The sequence below is a fragment of the Scyliorhinus canicula genome, chromosome 5, assembly GCF_902713615.1.
Source record: "Scyliorhinus canicula chromosome 5, sScyCan1.1, whole genome shotgun sequence".
Lineage (NCBI taxonomy): Eukaryota > Metazoa > Chordata > Chondrichthyes > Carcharhiniformes > Scyliorhinidae > Scyliorhinus > Scyliorhinus canicula.
In genome coordinates, this window is record NC_052150.1 from 95,073,021 (window position 1) to 95,097,735 (window position 24,715).

The 24,715-nt window shown below is 48.1% G+C and overlaps 1 protein-coding gene across 2 annotated transcripts in view; it reads right to left on the bottom strand.

The window, feature by feature from the left end:
• The window catches only part of gpnmb (glycoprotein (transmembrane) nmb), a 73,409-nt gene that overhangs the window by 31,268 nt on the left and 17,426 nt on the right, over window positions 1-24,715 (bottom strand). The window contains exons 4-7 of one of the 2 annotated variants that reach the window (XM_038797411.1): window positions 17,235-17,408; window positions 16,993-17,157; window positions 14,488-14,898; window positions 14,164-14,325 (exon numbers count right to left, since the gene is read on the bottom strand). In XM_038797411.1, coding sequence (XP_038653339.1) covers window positions 14,164-14,325; window positions 14,488-14,898; window positions 16,993-17,157; window positions 17,235-17,408 — 912 coding nt within the window. Of the gene's footprint in view, window positions 1-14,163; window positions 14,899-16,992; window positions 17,158-17,234; window positions 17,409-24,715 lie in introns of both variants that reach the window. The other variant, XM_038797410.1, reaches the window with a different exon arrangement.

Consider the following 24,715-nt stretch of genomic DNA (forward strand, 5'->3'; position numbering starts at 1 on the left):
ACCTATTCATTCCTTGAATGCCTGCCATTGCCTGTCCATTGTCCTTCCTTTTAGTAATGTTTCCCAGTCCATCATAGCCAAGTCATGTCTCATACCACCATAGTTACCTTTATTGAGATTCAGGATGAACTGAATCTCTCAGAATCAACTACTCACTATCCACCTTGTTAAAGAATTCTATCATATTATGGTCACTCATCCCCAAGGGTTCTCTCACAACTAAATTGCCAACTAATCCTTTCTCATTGCACAATACCCAGCCAAGTTGGCCTGTTCTATGGTTGGTTCCTCAACGTATTGGTTCAGGAAACCATCCCACATACACTCCAGAAATTCCTTCTCTATTGTACTATGACTAATTTGACCCATCCAATCTATATGCAGATCAAAGTCACCCATAATCATAGATGTTCCTTTATCACATACATCTCTGATTTCTTGTCTAATGCTATTCTCAACATTACCACTGCAGTTTTATGGCCTGTATATTGCTATTTGCAGAAAGAGTTCCAAATTTCTATCATTCTTGGTGCATAAATGTGTTTCCTAATTTCAAACAGGCTGGTTCCAATTTTTAGACTATGCTGTTAGTCCTCGCCTTCCCAACTACCTCCACTTTCTGTTCCCTGATTATCTTGAAAACATTGATCAAAATGCCCTTGTGTCTTTTAAATTCTGAGTAATGCAATCCTCATTTGTTTAATCCACCCTCGTAGTTTAATGCTTAGAATCCAGATTGATTTTAATAATCTACCTGCTCTCCATTCAAGTCCGATTTAATCTTAACCAAAATAATCTGAAAAATTTGGACGACAGTTTAAGCAGGCTACTTCCCGCTGCTATTGTGCATAGCTATGCGAGTTATATTTTCCACTAATAGGATGCTGCTGTCAGTCCAAAAAGACATTGTGCTAGATTCTCTGTCCTGCCGCACCACATTTCTGCTTCACCCCGCCGGTGGAATGCTCCGTTACACCAGCTAGTCAATGGTGTTTCCCATTGTGGTGCAGCTCCATGCCGTCGGGAAACGCCTGGATGCCGGCAAAACGGAGCATCCCGCCAGTGGAGAATCCAGCCCATTCTGCCTACCACAAAATAAAGCAACATCATTTGCAAATTTCAGTGGCAGCATGATGTCAGGTACATGGTCCATGGGTTGGATTCTCTGCTTGGGAGACTCCCCACGCCGCCAAGAAAATTGTGGTGTTTTACGCAAGAAAAACTGGCGCAAAACAACCACCGATTCACTGCTCGGGGTGGTGGGGAGTGTACTAGCAGCCAGGCAGTGTAGAGCTCCCAGCTCTAGCTGCCGGTATGGTCCGGAGCATTGCCGGGTCCATGGCCGCGCATGCGCACGGCAGCGGCCTACAGCGGCCACACCGTGCTTCATGGCGGACTCAGCCCACGGACCTGGCCTGCAAAAATAGTCCCCCCCTTCGGCCGCCTGGCATGCCCCGGACCATCCCCCTACAGTGCCCTCAGCCCTGAATATAAGAACATAAGAACATAAGAACTAGGAGCAGGAGTAGGCCATCTGGCCCCTTGAGCCTGCTCCGCCATTCAATGAGATCATGGCTGATCTTTTGTGGACTCAGCTCCACTTTCCGGCCCGAACACCATAACCCTTAATCCCTTTATTCTTCAAAAAACTATCTATCTTTACCTTAAAAACATGTAATGAAGGAGCCTCAACTGCTTCACTGGGCAAGGAATTCCATAGATTCACAACCCTTTGGGTGAAGAAGTTCCTCCTAAACTCAGTCCTAAATCTACTTCCCCTTATTTTGAGGCTATGCCCCCTAGTTCTGCTGTCACCCGCCAGTGGAAACAACCTTCCCGCATCTATCCTATCTATTCCCTTCATAATTTTAAATGTTTCTATAAGATCCCCCCTCCTCCTTCTATATTCCAACGAGTACAGTCCCAGTCTACCCAACCTCTCCTCATAGTCCAACCCCTTCAGCTCTGGGATTAACCTAGTGAATCTCCTCTGCACACCCTCCAGCGCCAGTACGTCCTTTCTCAAGTAAGGAGACCAAAACTGAACACAATACTCCAGGTGTGGCCGCACCAACACCTTATACAATTGCAACATAACCTCCCTAGTCTTAAACTCCATCCCTCTAGCAATGAAGGACAAAATTCCATTTGCCTTCTTAATAATGCCCCACCTGCCCGCAGATTGGCCCTCCCCCGACTGTGGTGGCGTTGAACTGAGTCCACAGCCGCCACGCTGAGTTCCCGACGGATGAGACCACGCGTGTCCCACGTTGTCGGCAACTCAGCCGGTTGGGGACATAGCATTGCGGGACGGGCCTGAGGCCATGGATACAGCGTCCGCCGTACTCCGAGAGTATGCCGCTTTTCAGGGGGCGGAGCATCGTGAAAGTGGCGCCACCACCAATTCTGTCGTCATCGCGTATTCTCCGCCCCGTTGCCAAATGCGATTTTGGCGTCGGGGATTGGAGAATCCAACCCAAGATGTCTCAATGATTGGCTGAAAAAAAACAAATAACATGTTTTTTCAGTTTATATTGACAGAGAGCTGACCATACTCAACCAGCAAGGACGCGCAAAACCCAAACAAAACATCTGCTGTTAGATATGATTCGGCAGGTCCCAGGTTCGATCCCAGCTCTGGGTCACTGTCTGTGTGGAGTTTGCAAATTCTCCCTGTGTTTGCATGGGTTTTGCCCCCACAACCCAAAGATGTGCAGCGTAGGTGGATTGGCCATGCTAAATTGCCACTTAATTGGAAAAAATTAGTTGGGCACTCCAAATTTATAAAGAAAAAGACATGATTCTGCAATTGGGCAGTACTTTCTGAACAACGTTGAGTGCGCTTATAGCTACAGTAACAACCAATTTAAGATAATCCCACCTCGAGGGCAGCACGGTGGCCTAGTGGTTAGCACAACCACCTCACGGCGCTGAGGTCCCAGGTTCGATCCCGGCTCTGGGTCACTGTCCGTGTGGAGTTTGCACATTCTCCCCGTGTCTGCGTGGGTTTCGCCCCCCACAACCCAAAAATGTGCAGAGTAGGTGTATTGGCCACGCTAAATTGCCCCTTAATTGGAAAAAATAATTGGGTAATCTAAATTAAAAAAAAAAAAAATCCCACCTCGTAATATGACTTATGAAACAACTTCCTTTCATATGTTGGGACCTATTCGCTGCAAACAAAATAGTAAGAAGTCTTACAACACAAGGTTAAAGTCCAACTGGTTTGTTTCAAATCACTAGCTTTCGGAGCACTGCTCCTTCCTGCTGGACTTTAACCTGGGGTTGAAAGACTTCTTACTGTGCTCACCCAGTCCAACACCGGCACCTCCACATCATAGCTGCAAACAAAAGGAATAGGTTCAAACCTTGTGCCTTTTTTGAATAGCCAGTCACTTGGGGAGCCTACAGTTCCCCATTGTTTTCCTCATGGCAATGCCTCAGCAAACCAGAATTGACTTGCCAATCAATCAGCAACCTTTTCTTTTGTAGCATAAATTGTAGTGATTGTTTGAAATTTGGCATTCTTGCATTTGTCTTGATGAGTACAAGAAGAAAAGCTTTGGCAACATGACTCTTTTCAGCAATGATCTGAGCAATACTCCAGAAGTGGTCAAATTGGGTCTTTATATTGCGGAAGTATGACTTCTTTATGTTTATATTCTAGAAGGCATGCATTGCATTAGCCTTTTTGGTTATTTTCTATATCTATTATGGCCTGACTGTTCTCCTCAAATGTTGAAACTGTTTGATGGCAGAGACTTATCCATGTGGTTCTGACTCCCCCCCCCCCCCCCCCCCCCCCCCCCCTCCCCACGGAATGGGGTTTAATTTACAGGCTCTGAGATTAGCTTTCCGAATGTCCATGTATCTGACCTTGGAACATCCTGGGTGGGATTCTCTGAACCCGGGGGCCGGGCCGGAGAATCCCCGCGACTGGCATGAATCGCACCACGCCACAGAATGGAGAATCGGCGCCATTGGCGCCGGCGTGGTTGCCGCAGCACCAGTCGAGGACTGCTCTATGTGGCCCGGCCGGCCGATTCTCAGCCCGGGATGGGCCGAGCGGCCGCCGTAAAAACGCAGAGTCCCACCGGCATCGTCCACACCTGTTCTCTGCTGGCAGGAACACGCCGTGGAAGGGTCGGGGAACGGCCTGTGGGAGGAGTGGGGGGGTGGCCTCCGATGTGACCTGGCCCGCGATCGGGGCCCGGCAATTGGCGGGCCGGCCTCTCTGGGTGGCGGCCTCCTTTCTTCCGTGCCGGCCCCTGATGTACTGCACCATGTTGCATCGGGGCCTGCGCGTTGAAGGAAGCCACTGCGCATGTGCGCATTGGCGCTGGTGCCACTGCGCATGTGTGCATTGGCGTTGGTGCCACTGCGCATGCGTGGATTCCGCGGCTCCCAGTTCATGCCAGGATCAGCAGCTGGAGCAGCATGAACCATTCCAGTGCCATGAACTGCTGATCCTGAAGCCGTGCTGACGCCATCGAGAAATGCAATGGCTTTTCCGACGGTGTCAACACTTAGCTTCAGGATCACAGAATCCCACCCCTATGGTGTGTTCCCATGCTCAGCTGGGTGTCGATTACTACCTTTGGTATGCAGGAATCCAGATGCATTACGTAACACTAGTAGGTTGGCGCCTCACAGCCATAGAGAAGTGATGTGCGAACTACTTCCTGGTAGACTTTGATATTTGTTTTGAGACAAACTCTATGCTCTCACCAAAGCCTGGGGGTGAGCCTGTCAATGCCAAGCTTGCTTTCATCAGGCAGTGGGTGACTGCAGCATCTGATGTGGTGTTGGAGAGGATAATTCCAAGTTAGCTAAACTTTCAAACTGGGTTGAGGGGTGTATTGTTAATTATGACTAGGAGCTTATGACCAGGAGCAGGTTTTTTCAGACTTATTTTAAGGCTGAAGGTTCTGAGGCCTGAGGAAAGCAGTCAACAAGCTGTTGGATGTCCTCCAAAGTGCATGCCGTGAGGCCACAGTCATTGGCAAACAAGCGTTCACTTAGTAGCTGTTCCGGATTTTTGTGTGGGCCTTCAGCCTTTGCAGATTGAAGAGGTTGCCATCTGTCCTGAGCTGAATGTGTACTTCTATTTCAAGATCTTTGAGTGTATACAACAGCATAGTTGAAACGTAGACAGTAAACAGAACTAGAGCCATAATGCAGCCTTGCTTGGTGCCAATGATGGCAGGAATAAGACACTATTCTGCATCACACTGGTCATCATGCTGTCATGAAATAAGCATGATCATCCTTTCAGGGCAGCCATATTTGTACAACACCATCACGATTTTCAATGTCAAAGGCCTTGGTCAAGTCAATGAATACCGTTTAGAGATCCTTGTTCTGTTCATAGGACTTTTCTTGCATTTAACACCCCACAAAGATCATGTCAACTGTTCCTCATTCAGCATGAAATCCAGTATGATTCTGCACTAAGACTGTAAGGTGAGTAACATTCCTATTGAAAATAACCCTTGCAAGAATTTTTCCCGCTGCAGAAAGAAGTAAAAGAAGCCAGCATGGAATTTGAAAGGCTAGGCTGGGGCTGCACGGTAGCCTTGTGGATAACACAAATGCTTCACAGCTCCAGGGTCCCAGGTTCGATTCCGGCTTGGGTCACTGTCTGTGTGGAGTCTGCACATCCTCCCCGTGTGTGCGTGGGTTTCCTCCAGGTCCTCCGGTTTCCTCCCACAGTCCAAAGATGTGCAGGTTAGGTGGATTGGCCATGATAAATTGCCCTTAGTGTCCAAAATTGCCCTTAGTGTTGGGTGGGGTTACTGGGTTATGGGAATAGGGTGGAAGTGTTGACCTTGGGTAGGGTGGCCACCTTCTGCACTGTAAATTCTATGATAGGTCATGCCTGACAAACTGATTGTCACAGGTGAACTTGTTTCCCTTTTGTTTGTATAGGTGAGTTATGGAAGCACCCTTATTATCTTGGGGCATGATGCCCTGGTTCCAGATTAAGCAAAATACGCTGGTGAATTTGCTAATCATGTCAGTCCCTCCGTACTTTAAGGTGAATTGTCAGCACTCCAGGAGACTTACCCATAGACAGTTGCTTTATGACCTTGGTGACATCGGTTTGAGAAGGATGGAGGGCAAACTTATCCGGAACGCATTGTTGTGGAAGTGATTCAATGGCATCATCACTCATTTGATTCCTGGAACACAATATTGCTAAAGTGCTCTGGCCAAAGAGAGAGAACCTCATGCCTGTACATTGGGAGCTTGAGTGCTGTCTGCTCAGAAGGAGTGTGCCAAACCATTGGTTTTGGGTCGTGTTTATCGGAAGCTTCCTGAAGCTGTGCAATCGTCTTCACTCACCATTGATTCTTCATCCCTTAGCCAGGGTCCTGGCTTTTCTTTCTGGTGAACCTGTGAGTGTTGTGCACATCATCTAGTAGCTTAGCTATTTCCTGGTCATTCTTGTCAAACTAATCTCGGAGCTTCGATTTGAGAAATGTAAGGACCTCAGATGCCATGCTATGAATGACATCCCTTATCTTCTTCCAAGAATTTTCAATGTTATCATCCAGGATGCGAGCAACTCTATGTTCAATTTTTGTTCCAGTTCCTGTCTCATGGTCTAGTTTTTTTTAGCAGAGTGACATCTGGCTTCTTTTGTGGTTTTACTCTGAATCATAGCAGTTTAGATGACATGGCGCTCCTGACAAGCTGAAGATCTGATCATCATTCAACACCTCTTAAGGCAGCATGTAGATTGGATCTTCTTGACGTTGTTCTGTCACAATAATGTAGTCCAACATGTGCCAATGTTTAGATCTAGAGTGCATCGCTGTTGTTTTCAGTTTATCGGCTTATTAGAAAATTGTGTTTGTGATGGTAAGGGCCAAACCTGCTGCGGTTAGAGAGAAGAAGCTGGCTATTAGAGTTTACTCAACCAATGCAAAGATGTCCTGGTGTGCCCCTACATGTATTACATTCTGCACAAACACTTCCATATAAAATATGGCATTGAAATTCCCCTATCCACTAATTTCGTCATTCAGTCTGGTTTACATAGAACATAGAATACTACAGCGCAGTACGGGCCCTTCGGCCCTCGATGTTGCGCCGACCTGTGAAACCATCTGAAGCCTATCTGACCTACACTATTCCATTTTCATCCATATGTCTATCCAGTGACCACTTAAATGCCCTTAAAGTTGGCGAGTCTACTACTGTTGCAGGCAGGGCGTGCCACACCCCTACTACTCTCTGAGTAAAGAAACTGCCTCTGACATCTGTCCTATATCTACCACCCCTCAATTTAAAGCTATGTCCCCTCGTGTTGGTCATCACCATCCGAGGAAAGAGACTCTCGCTGTCCACCCTATCTAACCTTCTGACTATCTTATATGTCTCTATTAAGTCACCTCTCAGCCTTCTCCTCTCTAACGAAAACAACCTCAAGTCCCTGAGCCTTTCCTCATAAGACCTTCCCTCCATACCAGGCAACATCCTAGTAAACCTCCTCTGAACCCTTTCCAAAGCTTCCATGTCAGGCATGACCTAGCCTTTAAAATTCCATGCTTGCTCTCTATAATCAGCTGAAAATTTTCAACTGTTCAATCACTCTATTCATAATTATAGGCTTCACCAATTTCCTGACACAATGTGTTAGGTAACTGGTCTATAATGCTCTCCATCATCTTTCTTAAACAGAAGAATGACAAGCAATTTCCCAATTTAAAGGTTTGTTTCAAATTATTAGCTTTCAGAGCACTGCTCCTTCCTCAGGTGAATCCGAAAGCTAGTGCTCTGAAAGCTCGTGATTTGAAACAAACCTTTTGGACTTTAACCTGGTGTTGTCAGATGTCTTACTGTGCTCACCCCAGTCCAACGTCGGCATCTCCACATCATGGCCAATTTAAAGGAACAGTTTCAGATTCAAGAAGACTTTAGAAGATTATAATTCGGAGATCTGCATGGTTCTCACCCAACTCCTTTAAATCCCTGGGATGGAAACTATCTAGTCCTGAAGACTTATTAACTATTAGTCTCATTATTTCTTTTATCTTAATTTTGGTGAGTCCCACCCAGGGACTGGCCTCTCAATGTCTCCTCAGTAAAAGCTCTCCCACAATCGCCGGGAGCCGGGAGAGGGCCCAGACTGACAGTGGTGTGCCGGACATCAGAATCCTCACCACTTTTGAGGAGTGTGCCCTGGACGTGAATGGTGTGGCTGAGGACAGGGCGGTCACCAATGTGGAGGCTGGCAGGCGCCGCAGAGGTCAGGGACCACCAGGCTCCACCCGGGAGACCTGTCAAACGTGAGTTGTTATTGCCTTACTGATTGACCCATCCATCCCATTGACCACATGGTGGCTCCCTCTCCAGTGTCCCATGAGGCCACCTCGGGGGAGTGCTCCGAGGATGCCACCATAATAGTCGAATCACAGCTGTCATCCCCACCCTCCACTAGCGCAGATACATGCAGCTCGGTGGGAAATGTTAGTGGCCAGAATTCTTGGACACAATCTGGTGAGCACCACACAGCTGCTGATGTACATTAGGTTGAGGCAGGAACCACCAGGCGAGACAGCCATCAGAGGTCTGCTAGATCCCAGGTCCCAGCTGGGTCCCAGCCTGATGCTGAGCCGATGGAAGAGGTGATCCCGGAGCTGATGGAGCATTATGGTGCAGGCGACATTCAGAGGGGGATGTCAGCAACACTCCAACAGATCCATAGCCACTTGGAGGAGTACCAGAGGCTACAGGCGTTGGAGCTGTCATCGGCAATGCATAGCCCCGAGGCCAACACTGCTAGCGTGGCGCCTGCAGTGGAGAGCCTGTTGCACAATATTGGCACCATGAGTGAAGGTGTCCAAGGTGTCGCATAGTCGGTGGCGGCCATGGCTGAGGGTCTCAGCAGAATGCCAACTCAGTGGGGGATGTGACCCAGTACCAAGCTGACCTTGATGAAGTTCTGCAGGACATGTCCCACTCTCAGATGGGCATGGCCGAGCAGAGCTTGTCCCAGTCGCAGGTGTGTATTGCTGAGACACTGAAGAGCATGTCCCAGTCACTGAGGAACATCCCCAAGGGCATTGACACGATGGTGCAGACCATGGGGGGACTTCCAAGGCTGGCATAGCGAGATGATGCAGGGACAGCTGGGCTTTTACCAGCTGCAGCTCCGTCCCAAGGTGAACCCTAGGGCCCTATGGGCACTGAGCGGGAGTAGGGGGTGCTAGGTGCCAACTCGGACCCGTCCCATGGCGTGGCAACGTTGAGAACCATCCCCCCCCAGTTCCACCCCTCTGATGAGGCAACGTCTCACAGCCAGCACAAGGAACAGGGCAGCATGGCTGTGCATGTGCCGCCGACAAGTGAGCCAGTGGCCTCTGGCCTCAAAACCCCCAGAGGACGCCCAAAGATCCGGGTCGTGGTAAGCAGCTGGCTGCCTCCACCTGAGATGTGCATCCTGGGGACACACCTATATGTATTGGTAGAGCTAGGAGGGCTAGGAGGACATTGTGTATTACTAGGGCACCGAGGGAGGGGGTGGGAGGCGTAGGAAGGTGGTGAGAGGGCTGGGAGTGGGGGAGGGGCAGCACCATTGGGAGGGTGGGGAATTGTAAAACACAATAAACACCTTTGTGCATAACTAATATGATGCCTCTGTCACTTTCTTCTGCAATGCGTGCCGCCTTCGGACGCTTGGCCCATCTCTCCCCAAGAGGCCTCGGCAGTCTGTGGGGGTTATGGGTGGTCAGTGGGGGGCAGCACGGTGGCACAGTGGGTTAGCCCTGTTGTCTCACGGCGCCGAGGTCCCAGGTTCGATCCTGGCTCTGGGTCAGTGTCTGTGTGGAGTTTGCACATTCTCCCCGTGTTTGCGTGGGTTTCACCCCCACAAACCCAAAGATGTGCAGGGTAGGCAGATTGGCTACGCTAAATTGCTTCTTTTTTTATTTTATTTATTTATTTATTTTTAAAATTTAGATTACCCAATTTTTTTTCCAATTAAGGGGCAATTTAACGTGGCCAATCCACCTACTCTGCACATTTTTGGGTTGTGGGGGTGAAACCCACGCAGACACGGGGAGAATGTGCAAACTCCACACAGACAGTGACCCAGAGCCGGGATCGAACCTGGGACCTCAGCGCCGTGAGGCAGTTGTGCTAACCACTAGGTCATCGTGCTGCCCACTAAATTGCTTCTTAATTGGAAAAAAAATGAATTGGGTACTCTAAATTTAAAAAAAGGAAAAATGGGTGGTCGGTGGGGAAGATGGGCAGGGACAATGGTTGCCCCACCAGTTCCCCCCACCCTCCCATGGCAGCCCACCCCTGCCAAGCACTGGGGTGGCAAGCCCAGTGCCCCCGAGCTCTTTACCTTTGAGCAGAGATGGCTACTCACTGTTGTGTTACTGCTCTAAGCCACGTGGTGGGTGTGATGCTTCTGATCTATCCCTGTCCTACTCTCTAAGTGTCACCTGTGGAAAGAGACAGAGCATGTGTGCCCTTTTCCTTATATATGGGTTCTGGGTGTCTTGACTGCCCATTGGTCGTGTCCTATTCTGTGTGTTCATTAGCTGTATGTCTGCATGTCATGACATCTCCGATGCTCCCTCTAGTGGTTACGTAGTTGTAGTGTATTTACATTAACCCCTTGTGTATTTAAAGTGATGCATATCACCACACTCACCTCCTCAGCTCCCCGCAGAAGCCTGTCCGCAAGGTTCCTGTTTTTGAAAAGGAGTATTAATCAGCACCAGCGTGACCACTTGCTGGGGAGGCCGTTGAATGACTGGAGGCCGTTGGATAAGGGGTGGTTCTCGTTAATTATATAATAAGGCTTTAGTGGTGATAATTGGTTTCTGGCCACGCTACGGTGTGATCCCAATATCGCCTATCGGAGCAGGACAGCTGCATCATAAACTGTTTGGCACCTGCCGCAGTCCTCGCTTTCTGCCTCTCCCGCTATTCACTGGCTTGGTTTTGCTTGAGCTAGAGCATAATGAGGCCAAACAATCGCGCTCCTTATGTCTGCACTTGCTGTTGATATAAACTGCATATGTAAATGATGGAACCATCAATTCACTAGACACGTGCTTTCAGATATGAACAGTGGTTTTAATCTACTTACTTCAGAGCCAGCCTGTTACCCGTTGAACTCACGATGAACTCAGGCTGGCTCTGGACACGGTTATTTATACAGCAGTCGAGGGGGAGGAGTCATGGGAGGAGCCAAGGGTGGAGCCCTGTACAACTCCTGAGCATTCCCAGAGCTACTCCCCCTAGTGGTCGGATAACACTACTGTGCTTACAGTAGTATTGGTAAATACAGTGTGAATTACCAAGTTACATTCACCACATTCAAAGTAAGTCTGTCCAGTGGTCGAACTGTCCACTGTGATCTGCGGAGCACCGGTGTTGCAGTCTCTTGTGGTGGCTGGATGGTGTTGTGTGCTGGGGTACAATGGCGGACTCCAGGGAGGGTTGTGTCTGAGCTTCATACTCTCCTGGTTCGACTGGGGACTGGGGGCTGGCCGGCGCGGGTGCACGGAACTGGTGGAGTGAGCTCGTGGGCTCGGGAGCGCGAGGGGGAAGCAGCATGGGGTGTAGGGTGAGGGGTCCTTCTGTGGGTGTAGAGGGGGTACTGGATCCGGTGGGTGCCAGATCCCGGAGGGATACTGTGCCCTGGCGGCCGTCAGGGAACTCGACGAAGGCGTACTGGGGGTTGGAGTGGTGCAGGCGCACCTTCTCAACAAGGGGGTCGGTTTTGTGTGCCCTGGCGTGTTTCCTCAGGAGTACCGGGCCCGATGTCCTCAGACATGCCGGAAGTGAGAACCCCGTGGTAGTGCCCCTGGAAAAAATGAAGAGCCTCTTGTGAGGGGTCTGATTGGTCGCTGTGCATAGGAGGGACCTAATAGCGTGGAGCGCGTCTGGGAGGACTTCCTGCCACTGGGAGACTTGGAGCTTTCTAGACCGGAGGGTCAGTAGGACGGTCTTCCAGACCGTCGCGTTCTCCCTCTGGCTCTGGACACGGTTATTTATACAGCAGTCGAGGGGGAGGAGTCGTGGGCGGAGCCCTGTACAAACTCCTGAGCATTCCCAGAGCTACTCCCCCTAGTGGTCGGATAACGCTACTGCGCTTACAATAGTATTGGTAAATACAGTGTGAATTACCAAGTTACATTCACCACAGTAAACTGTCAAGATATGACTGCATTCTCCTGGTCAGTGGTAGTCCTGCAGTGTTTTCACAATTGACAAGTTTACTTCGCCAGTTTCCATCCTAAATGTGGGCACATAAGTTGATAACAGAAACATACAATGCATGACTTCAAAAGGGGGACAGAATTAAATCTACATGCCCAGTTCCAATTATCCTGTGTAGCCTGATGTGATAGGAATCGGAGGAGATAACAGCAAAGCCTGATGGTTAAAAAGACTAACCCTGCATTATCTTAACAATTGTGGAGCAGAATAAAATGCTGTGGTCTGCAGCAGAGTACAAGATTTGCAGCCATGGAGTGGGCTTGAGAACTGATTGGGCAGTCACCTCATGCCAGCCATGCTTCCGATGGACAGTGACTAAACCCAGACCCCTAGGAGTGTAAGGGCTCAGAAACATGACTTCCAAAGCGAAATATGACACCCTAAGCATTTGTGAGCAAAAGACATTTGGTGGGATTCTCTCAGCCCAAGCCAGGCTGGAGAATTGCCGGGCCGGGCGCGAATCGTGCGACACCACGCCAAAGCTGTTCCACCGATTCTCCGGAGAATGGAGAATCGCCGCCATTGCCACTGGCGCGGCGCCGGTCAGGGGCCGCTCTACACGGCCCCCCTGGTGATTCTCCACCCGGGATGGGCCAAGCGGCCGCACAAAAAATCCGAGTCCCGCTGGGCTGTCCATATGTGGTTTTACCCGGCGGGACCTCAGCGTGCATGCATCCGGTGGCGCCCTGGTTGGGGGGGGGGGTCCGACCCCAAGGGGGTCCGATCCTGGGGGGGACCTCCGCTGTGGCCTGGCCAACGATTGGGGCCTACCAATCGGCAGGCCGGCCTCTCAAGCTGGGGGCCTCTTTTGCTCTGCGCTGGCCCCTGTAGCCCTGCGCCATGTTGCGTTGGGGCCGGCGCAGTGAAGGGAACCACTGCGCATGCGTGCAATCGTGCCGGTCGCACTGCGCAGACCCGTGGCGCCCATTTGACACCGGTATGGGCAGCTGGAGCGGCATGCATTGCTCCAGTGCCGTGCGAGCCCCCTGTAGGGGTCAGATTTGCAGCTCCTGAGGGAATTTTGATGCCATCGTGAAACGCGACGGCATTTATGACGTTGTCAACACTTAGCCTCAGGATCAGAGAATTCCGCCCAGTGATTGTGTCTAAAGACAGCGATTGATCAGTGTCTGTCCTGTGTATATGTGACTGAGAGAATGATCTGTGCTAGCAAGGTCTGGATGAAAAGGAAAAACAAAGGAACATCAGAAACAACAACCTGCAGGAACAATCAGCTTGAAGAACAAGTGCCCTGGATCTCGGACTCAGGAAAGACATTAGAATCCATCAAGAGGGAGGCTGATCACCTCACCTCTTAACAGGTGGCAGTTAGGTCCACGTCATAAGTTTTAATACTTTGTGTAATAGAGATTTTTAACTCTTTTTTAATGGAGTTTTGATGCTTTTGTGGTAACCTGGTAAGGTACAATAAAGGAGATTGTTATACGACAATTTGAGAGTTTAAGTGTTTTGTCTGTAACACTCGTTGACCCATAAGCGACGTGCAACACCTGTCTTAACCCTATTTGACCTGAAGTCCTGACACTTCGTCTTGATTTCCCACATGCAACACAAGATAGAAAGGTATGTGCAAATATCATAAATAGTTGGGAATATTTGGAATTTTCCAACCTTGGGGAGAATTTCCCAATTGTCCAGCATACTTTTGGCAGTAAAGCCGCTGAAATGCTGAAGAAATTGTGTAAATGCTATTTACAATTTTTTCAGGATTTCCGTGGTTCGCCCTCCAAAGTTACAGTGGCCCAGCTGCAGGACCCATTCCGACATTAACGGATACCGAGTGAGGAAGATCATATTCTAATTCTGAATTCCAAAGTGTTTATTAAAAGTTTGATTTGCACTATTCCATTATGGCACTACGTTGATTATTGTAAGAAAGTAAATCACAAATACCAGTTGTGGGGTCTGCATTGGTGGTAAGGTTCAGTTTAGTTGTAGAGCTCCTTTCAGTTGTAGGGTTCTGCTCAGTAGTAGGGCTTAATTTAGTAGTAGTGCTCCGTTCAGTCGTGGTTCTTTGTTCAGGCGTGGTTCTCCGTTCGGTGGTGGTGCTCTGTTTGGTGGTGATGCTCTGTTCAGGCGTGGTGCTCTGTTCAGGCGTGGTGCTCTGTTCGGTGGTGGTGCTCTGTTCGGTGGTGGTGCTCTGTTCGGTGGTGGTGCTCTGTTCGGTGGTGGTGCTCTGTTCGGTGGTGGTGCTCTGTTCGGTGGTGGTGCTCTGTTCAGGCGTGGTGCTCTGTTCGGTGGTGGTGCTCTGTTCGGTCGTGGTGCTCTCTTTGGTCGTGGTGCTCTCTTTGGTCGTGGTGCTCCGTTCGGTCGTGGTGCTCTGCTCTGTCGCAGGGCTCAATGTAGTTGGTATAATAGAGCCACAGGAAACTGGTATAATCGCTTCAACTGTTAGTTTAGGACTGAAATGTCCTGTCCTCGTATAGTTGTGAAGAGCAGTTGGACTGTTTGATAAAGACTGATGACCATCGCCAAAATTCCAACTATATGATTTGGCTGCATTTTTCAGATAATTGCTGGGATCATGAATTTTGACTCCAAAGACAACATTTAAGTCCTTGATGTAGACATTATCAGTGGTATTGCGATTGTTTTTTTGTGAAATATGCACATATATTGGAATACGATCTGAAAAGAAATCATAAAATATTTTACAACATAATTTATCCTTTGCAAATTTAAGATCCTTACGATATTTGTTTTGTGGCAATTCACATTATTTGGAAAGAAGATTCCATTCAGCCAGGCACAATTATTTAAGCTGGCAACACTTCTTAATTCCCTACCCTTTTAGCCTTGTCAAAGATTTTAATTGACTATAATGCATTGTGAGGCTCCCCAAAAGTATTAGAACTTTGTCTTGTTATTGCAAGAGCTTCCATTACTTACTTCTGTTCCTTTAATTTTATTTTCAAATAATTTTTCGCTCATCTTTAAGAGATAATTTTGACTGTGTAAAGCAGTTGATAGCAATTCAACAACCCATCTTACATTGACTTCAATGGAAATAAATAAATGGGAGAGATACAGGGTGGGAGCAATAACTAACGGCGTCAAGGCAGTATTTGGCCGAGTGTGACATCAAGGAACCCTAGCAAAATTGAAGTAGATGGGAATCAGGGAGAAAACTTTCCACTGGTTGGAGTCCTAACTAACATTAGGGAAGGTGGCTGTTGCTGTTGGAGGTCGATCCTAAACCCAGGTCACGTTGTTCGCATTCCTCAGGTCAATGTGCAATGCTCATCCACCCTCTGCTGCTGCATTAATGACCTTCCCTCCATCATAAGGTCATAAGTGGGAATGTTTGCAAATGATTGCATAGTGTTACGTTCCACTCATGATGTCTCAGATAATGTGACAGTCTATGCCCTCATGCAACAAGACTTGGATAACATCCAACCGTGGGATGATAAGTGGCAAGTAACATTCAGGCCAGGCAATGACCATCTCCAACAAAAGAGAATCTAACCACTTCTCCGTGACACTTAATGCGCATTACCCTTGTTGAGCCCCCCATCATCCACACCTTGGGGGAGAATCACTGTTGGTCAGAAACTTAACTGTACCATTTATATTACCACTATGGCTATGTCTTGACTCCCCAAAGCTTGTCCACCATCTACCAGTTGCCTGAATGCATGCAGCTCCAACGACATTCAAAACACCTGACACCTTCCAAGACAAAGCAACCTACTTGATAGGAATCCCATATGCCACCATCGATACATTGTGGCAGCAGTGTGATTGGAAACTATATCGCTAGTCCTTAACCACTGCTGGGTCAAAATCCTAGAACTTCCTCCCCAACAGCATTGTGGGTGGACCTAAACTACATGGACTGCAGCAGGTCAAGAACATGGCATACCATCACCTTCTCAATTAGGGATGGGCAATAAATGCTGTTTTATCAATGATACTCACAAGCCATGAACAAATATAAAAAGGGCTGGCAATTCACTATTACCAATTTTACACTATTGTCAAACATAAGAAGAAGATATCGGAGTATTTGGCCCTCGGAGTCTGCTTCACTATTCAGTAAGATCATTTCTAATCTTCTAGCACAACTTCATTTTCCCAACTATCCCCAAATCTATTAATTCTCTTATCCAAACACCTTATCAATTTCTTTCTTAAATATTCTAAACAAGATCATCCACTCAAAATTCAGACGTTGAGTGAAGAAATTTCTCCCCATTTCAGTACGAAATGGCCAATCCCATATTCTAACAATGTCACCACTAGTTTTATGCTGCTCAGCCAGAGAAACATCCTTATCATCATCCACCCTTAAGAATTTTAAATGTTTCAAAGAGATTATTTCTCATTCTTCTAAATTCTAGGAATTTTTGGCATAGTTTACTCAATCTTATTTTTACATTCCCTCTTTGGCAAGTATATCCTTCCTTACATAAGGAGACCAATATTTATACTCCAAGTGGATACACACCCAAGATAAAGTATATGATTTGGCCCTGGACCACAGTTTCCAGCTTCTTTATGACCATCACATAAGGCCTTCGATCGAAAGCTTTATGAACTTCAAAGAAGGAAATGCTAGTCTTCAGAGTTCCACAATTTTGTATAAAACTGTAACTTGATTTATAGATTCTTCATAAGAGCAAACTCTGGCCTGCTGTTATTTTTGCTTAGTAACCAAAACATCTGAAACTATTGATCAATGGATGGATTATCCCAAACATACTAATATTACAATCTCACCTGTGACAGTGTATGGACCACTTGCTGTTGCAATTGGGATGTATTTATTTCGCTGATGGTCTCTTCGATAGATAAATACCACCATCATATGGTCACCAAGTGCAATGTTAGTTGTGTTGATAGAGAGGGTCATACTGGATCGCCCAGTATTTTGATAGTATTGACCTAAAGTTTAAACAATTTGGTTAGCAAGTTGTTAAGGATATCTCTTGACATTTGAAGGATATCTTTATTGTACCAACCTTGTGTGTGCCAAATGTAAACAAAGTTCTTATGTCTCCAATCCATTTGTCGGGGAAAAGGACGACCATCTGGGAAGATATTGCATTTGGAAAACTTGGTGCAGTTAAACCAACCATACTCAGCAATCCAGGATGTCCAGTTATACACGTATTGACCAGGAAAGAATGAAGATGCTAGAAAATAAGCACTGGTGTTAGTGACTTATAAAGCTCAGTGAGAGTCAGATTTAGAAATTTGCATATACCTTCCAATAACTTGTCCTTATTAGATATTAAATATCTGCAACAATATGTATGCTTGAATCCCTAATTTCATGTTATATACTTAATATGTTTTTTTTATGTTGCCGTGGTGATGGCTCATTGATGAGATCCTAGGCTTGCGTGTTTATCCATAAACACTTTTATCGGTAGGCTTTAACTAGGTACAATTCCAAGGGTGGTCTGTTCCATGCAGGCACACTGTTTACCGAGTTCAGTTCTAGACTATTCTCTGATCATGTATGGTCATGTATGTATGATCATGAACAAGAGTAGTGAGGTCTTGCTTCAATTGTATAGGGACTTAGTTAAACCACACCTGGAGTCCTGTGTGCAATTTTGGTCCCTTTACATCAGAAAATATATTATTGCCATAGAGGGAGTGCAACAAAGGTTCACCAGACATGTCGTAGGGAAGCCAGGACTATCTTATGAAGAAAGATTGGGCAAACTGGACCTACATTGTCTAGAGTTTCAAAGGATGATAGATGATCTCATTGAAATCTCAAAATACTTGAAGGAATGGGCAGGGCAAACACAGTTTGGAGAGTTTAGAACCAGGGGAAGCAATTTCAAAATAAGGTAGAGGCCACTTAGGACCAAGATTAGGAGAAATTTATTTACACAGAGGGTTGTGAATCTTTGGAATTTTCTACCCCAGAGGGCTGTGGAATCTCAGCCATTGAGTATGTTTGAGGTAGAGATTGATAGATTTCTGATGAGCAATGTAGAAGGAGCCACCTTAAAGTATATAATGATGACTTGCCAAAATTGTCCGACTTCTATTGCTCTAGACACATGTGCCATTGGTCACCTTACATGCTCATATTACTTTTTTCAGAGAAAATAGAAATTCCTCTGGATGGAGGGTTCCTATTTCTGAAGGTCCAATTGGATCTTCCAATTTCTGGTGTGACTGAGACTATTTGCCAACATAGGAATGGCATAGTAGTTACACTGATTCGTGCATCAAAATGCCACTGCCATTAGAATTGGATGACTTACCAAAGAAAACCTTCAATTTGCCTGAATAAGGGTCAAGATAGCTGTTGTCAGAAGATACGGAGTATTAAGGGCCAGGGTTTAGAGAACCTCAAAGTATATCGTGGAGTTCACCTGACCTACAACTTTGAATAGATTCTGGTTATGGGGAGCACAAGGGCCCACTTTACAGGTGTGATGCAACAGAGATCTAAAAAGTATTTTTAAAAACAAAACAATGTTTATTCTATGAACCCAGTTAACAGTTCATAAACACACAGTAAACGCCTTATCATATACCAACAAACATAACCCCACAGATGCAATACTCTATAGGTAACCCTTAATACCTTTCCTAGCAACATCCATAAGTTATGACCTTTTTAAACAAAGACATCAGGTTTAAATTCTCTGCAGTAACAGGTATCACTTTGAAATCATCAATGAACTAAAGACATTCTTTAGCTTGCAGAGCAAAAGATCATTTTACATATCTGCTTGCTTTGAATACAGCTCTCCAACTCTGAAAACGAAACCAAAAACACACTGCAGCTCCCAGCTCAAAACAAAAGTGAAAGACAGACAGCTCCACCCACACACTGACATCACTGCAGCTATTTGATAAACACCCATTTCTTAAAGGTACATCCACCTGACAGGAGCTACTCATGATATCTTCGTGGGACAACTTATTCCTGTTATTTTGACAGTGATTCCTTCAGGGTCTTGACTCATACGATGGTTCACAGCAAACAATGGCCCAGATTTTGCTAGAGTAGGGCACCACACAATGTGCCCTCTTGTTGCCTTGAGATTTAAGGATTGAGAAATAAACAGTGCAAGGGCTGAGAATAACGATGAATCTGAGTAGGTGAATTCATGCCAAATCAGGTTCAGAAGAGTAATGAGGAAGGAAAGAAAGATTAGATTAAGAGAAGGAAATAAAGAGACAGAAAGGAAAACTTTGAAACAGAAGCAGATTGTTTCGCCCCTCGAGTCTGTTCCACTTTTCAATGAGATTATGGCTGATGTGTGACTCAATTCTTTTTTTTTAACTCTTTTTATTGGCATTTTCCAAATTATATACATTGCTGTTCATTTTCATTTATTGTACAGTACACAAAGACTTCTTCTTAGGTTCCTCTATTTATAGTGTATTGCCGTCTGGCTCTGCGTACAATCCTCCTCATCCCACCCCCCTAACCCCCCACCCCCCTCCAGCTCCCACTCACTGACCCCCACCTCCCTCCCTTCCTTCTTCACTGTAGCCCCCTCATTCTTTCTTGCTCGGATTTTCTACCTCACCTTGCTCCCCCCCCCCCCCCCCCCCCACACCCCAGGTCCCCCCTCGCTTTCCTCTTTCTGTATTGTCCTGGCTATTTCTCCCTGGCTACTGGCTATTTATTTATTTATGTCTTGGCCACAAACAGGTCTCTGAACAATTGGGTGAATGGCTCCCATGTTTTGTGGAAGCCCTCTTCCGACCCACGGATGGTGAATTTGATTTTCTCCATTTGGAGAAATTCCGATAGGTTGGACAGCCAGCCTGCAGCTTGAGGTGGTGCTGCTAATCGCCAACTGAGTAGGACTCTACGGTGAGCGATCAGGAAGGCAAAAGCAAGGGCATCCACCCTCCTCCCCATGAAGAGATCTGGCTGGTCTGATACCCCAAAGACCGCCACTTTCGGGCATGGCTCCAACCTCATCCCCACCACTTTGGACACAGTACCCAGCAAGTCTGGGGCAAGACCAGAAAATGTGGGCATGGTTGGCCGGGCATCCTTAGCACTGTTGACATCTGTCCTCCACCTCCGGGAAGAACCTGCTCAATCGGTTTCTGGTCAAGTGGGCTCTATGTACCACTTTTAGCTGAGTTAGGGCAGCATGATAGCTCAGTGGTTAGCACAGTTGCTTCACAGCTCCAGGGTCCCAGGTTCGATTCTCGGCCTGGGTCACCGTCTGTGCAGAGTATGCACATTCTCCCCATTTCTGCGTTGGTTTCCTCCGGGTGCTCCAGTTTCCTCCCACAGTCCAAAGATGTGCGGGTTAGGTGGATTGGCCATGCTAAATTACCCTTACTGTCCAAAAAGGTTAAATCGGATTACTGGGTTAAGGGGATAGGGTGGAGACGTGGGCTTGAGTAGGGTGCTCTTTCCAAGGGCTGGTGCAGCCTCGATGGACTGAATGGCCTCCTTCTGCACTGTAAATTCTATGAATCTATGAAGTTGAGCCTCGTGCATGTGTAGGTAGAGTTGACCCTGTGCAGTGCTTCCTCTAGAATCCCCACCCTATTTTGAACTCCAATTTCCTCCTTGTCGTGTCCAGTTCGGTGTCGGCCATCTCTAGCAGTCGTTCGTACATGCCACTACAGTTCCCTCTCCTAAGATGTCTGCATCCAGTAGCTCTTCTGATAGTGTCTGTCGTGGTGGTCACGGTTGATGCACAATCAATTGTACAAAGACGAGAGTTGGATACAACTGAGGCTTTATTGCTGTAAGATGTGTGGCCTCCCACAGCAGCTGGTGAAATGGCTGCTGAATCAGGACACGCATATTTATACTCCGCCTACTGGGCGGAGCCAGCAGGCAGGGACTACCGGCGAACCTGTAGTACAGGTCCTACCTTACATCACCTAATACAGGTGTAACAGTGGTTTACCACAACGGTTATGTCCTTGTCTCCTTCCGATGGACTTTTTTAAGCTACAGGTACCTGAGTTTGTTGCCTTCAGCTAGTTGGAATCTCTGCATCAGTTCTTCCAGTGTTGTGACCGTTCCATCAGTGTATAGGTCCCTGACTGTCAATGTCCCCCTGTCCTGTCTCCACCTTTTGAAGGTGGCATCGGTCAGTGCTAGTGTGAACCTGTGGTTATTGCAGATGGGGGCTTTGTTGGACATTTCGGTCAGTCCGAATTGCTACCGTAGTTGCTTCCACGTCTGGAGGGTGGCTATCACCATTGGGCTGCTGGAGTCTTTCTGTGGGTTTTTTGGGATGGGAGTGCCATCGTGATGAGGGCCCAGAGAGAGGTCCCCTTGCAGGAGGCCTCCTCCACGCATACCCACTCGGCTTCTGGCTGCTTTGTCCATCCCATCATTCTTTCCGCTGTTGCTGCCCAATGGTAGTATTGTAGGTTTGGGAGGGCTAGCCCTCCCCTGGATTTTATTTTCTGTAGGACCTTCTTTGTGATCCTAGCAATCTCTGCTCCCCCCCCCCCCCCCCCCCCCCATACAAACGCCATGATTAATTAGTCCAGTGAGTTAAAAAAGGCTTTAGGGATATAGATCAGGATGAATCTTAGTAGGAAGAGGTACCAGGGCAGTACGTTCATTTTGATCGTCTGTACTCTCTCCGCCAGGGAGAGTGGGAGTGTGTTCCACATCTACGGGTCCTTTTTGACTTCCTCTGTCAGACTGGTCAGGTTCCATTGTGGATCCCCGTCCAGTCATGAGTGATTTGGATCCCCAGGTAGCGGAATTTGAGTCGGGCCTGTTTAAACAGCAGTCCCACCAGTGCTGCCCCACCCCCTTGCGGGTTCACCGGGAAAATCTCACTATTGCTCATATTGGGTTTGTAGCCCGAGAAGGCACCAAACTCTTTCAGGAGCGCGATGATTCCTTCCATGCTGCTTTGTGGGTCAGAGATATAGAGGAACAGGTCATCTGTGTAGAGCGAGACTCTATGTTCTCTGACTCCTCTTTCGACCCCCTCCGGTTCTTTGCTGTTCTGAGCGCAATCGCTAATGGTTCGATAACGAGGGCGAACAGCAGCGGCGAACAGCAGCGGCGAACAGCAGCGCCGACAGCGGGCATCCCTGCCTGCTGCCCCTGTGCAGCTGGAAGTACTGGGAGCTGGTGTTGTTTGTCACCCATGAAGTGAATCCTTCCGAAAGGAGTGAATCGCTCCAGCACCTTAAGGCCTTTTCTGCATTCAGGCAGACGATCACCTCAGGTGCTCTGTCCCCGGATGGGGCATGATCACGTTCAGCAGGCTCCTGATGTTCGATGTTAGCTGTCTACCTTTGACAAAGCCCGTTTGATCCTCTGCGACCACCTCTGGTACACAGTCTTCTAGCCTTTTGGCTGGGATCTTGGCCAATATTTTGGCTTCTACGTTTAGTAGCGAGATGTGTCTGCATGTATCTCATTCAGTCGGGTCTTTGTCTTTCTTAGGTATTAGCGAGATTGAGGCTTGTGCTAGCGTAGGTGGCAGTGTGCCCCTTGCCAGTGAGTCTGTGAACATCTCCCGAAGGTGCAGGGCCAGTGCTGTCGCAAATGTTTTGTAGAAGTCCGCCGGAAACCCGTCTGGTTCTGGTGCATTCCCAGCCTGCATGGAGCTTATACTCTCCATGATCTCTCCCAGTTCTAGCTGTGTTCCCAGGCCCCGTGTTCTGTCCTCCCCCACGACTGGCATGTCCAGTCCATCGAGGAACTGTTTCACCCCCAAGTCCCCTGTTGGGTGCTCTGAGGTGTACAGTCCCCGGTAGAAGTCCTCGAAGGTCTTGTTAACCTTGTCTGGGTCCGTTTCAAGCGTGCCTGTGCTGTCCCTAATTTGCGTAATCTCTCTGGTGGCTGTCTGCTTTCTCAGCTGAACAGGCTTTGTCCCCGTGTTCGTATAGGGTCCCCTGTGCCTGGCGGAGTTGATGCACTGCTTTTCTCGTATAGGGCAGATCAAAGTCCATTTGTAGCTTTTTGCTCTCCACCAAGAGCTCTATGGTCAGTGCCTCAAGTAAGGCGTTGACCAGCTGCTGCCTAGCCGCTCCCTCCTCTCTATCCCATCGCGCTTTAAAGGCGATAATTTCCCCTTTAATCATGGATTTTAGAGGTGAGGCCTTCCCGTTTTGGTTGGTTGTCGTATACTGCGCTATGGTCTGTGATACCCGCTCGCTGAAGGCCTTGCCAGCCAATAGGGCAGTGTCCAATCTCCATGTGGGGAATTGGGTACTGCCTGTCTCCAACCTCACATCCATATAATGTGGAACGTGGCGGAGATTATGATTGCGGAATATTCCGCCTTGACTAGCCCTGGGAGCACCGGTTTTCCAACCACAGAAGAAGTCAATCCTCGAGTATATGTTTTGGACTGGGGAGAAGAAGGTGAATTCCTTCTCCATGGGTCCACTGGCCCCATTTGCCCTATGAAGTGACCGAGTTCCTTTGCCATGTTCGAAGTGTTCCCCGTTTTGGGGTTTGACCTGTCTGTCTATGGGTCCTGTACACAGTTAAACTCATCGTCCCCGTCCCCCCCATGATCAGTTGTTGCGTTGCTATGTCGGGGATTCCCGCCATGGTCTTTTTAATGAATTTCGCGCCGTCCCAGTTGGGAGTATACACGTTGAGAAGTAACACCGGTGCCCCGTCTAGGGCCCCGCTGACTATGACGTACGGTCCCCCTGTGTCCGTTACCGTCTTCGTCGTCTTAAACATCGTCCTCTTATTTAACAGAATCGCTACCCCCAGGCCCTCGTCCCATAGCAGGAATGTTATGTCTGTCCCACCCAGCCCTTCCTTACCCGCTGTCGGTTCTGCTCTCTCAGGTGTGTCTCTTGGAGGAAGACTATGTTGGCTCTCATGTTTCTTAGGTGGGTGAAGACTCTGGATCTTTTCACTGGGCCGTTAAGTCCCCTGACATTCCAGGTGACTATCCTGGTGGGGTTTATTTGACCCCACTCCTGTGGGATTAACCATACTTACCTGGTGGACGCGCCCCTGCACTCCAGGGCTTTCCTTTGTTAGGGGGCTGTCCAAGATGGCTGCTGTCACTGCTCTACCACGCAGTCGGGTCCCTGTGCTCCTGGGATTCCGTTAGTCCAGGAAGCACCCAACATGACTGCCAATAGTGTGTCTGCCACATAGGTAGGCCCCTGTACTCCAGGGTTTCCCTTCGCCCAGAGACTATACTGGGTGGTTGTCTGCAGTGCTTCTTTGTTCTGGGCCCCTGGTTGTGGCTCTATGTAGCCACATTATCCATTTCACTCCGTTCCTGTCCCTTTCCCCTTGACCCCCCCTTCCTGTCCTCCCTTCTCCCATCCCCTTCCCCCAGCTCTTTTCCCTCTTTGCTTCTCCATCCCCGCTGCTTGTTCTCACCCCCCTGCCAGGCGATGTTCCCCCCCTCCCCCTTGGGGGCCGCAGCGGCCTCTATCTGCTGCATGCTCCTGGCGCTAGCTCTCTCGCTAGTGTGGTGACCCTCCTCCCAGGAGTTACTGTCCTTCTGTCCTCCCACCCACTCTCTGTGGTCTGTCT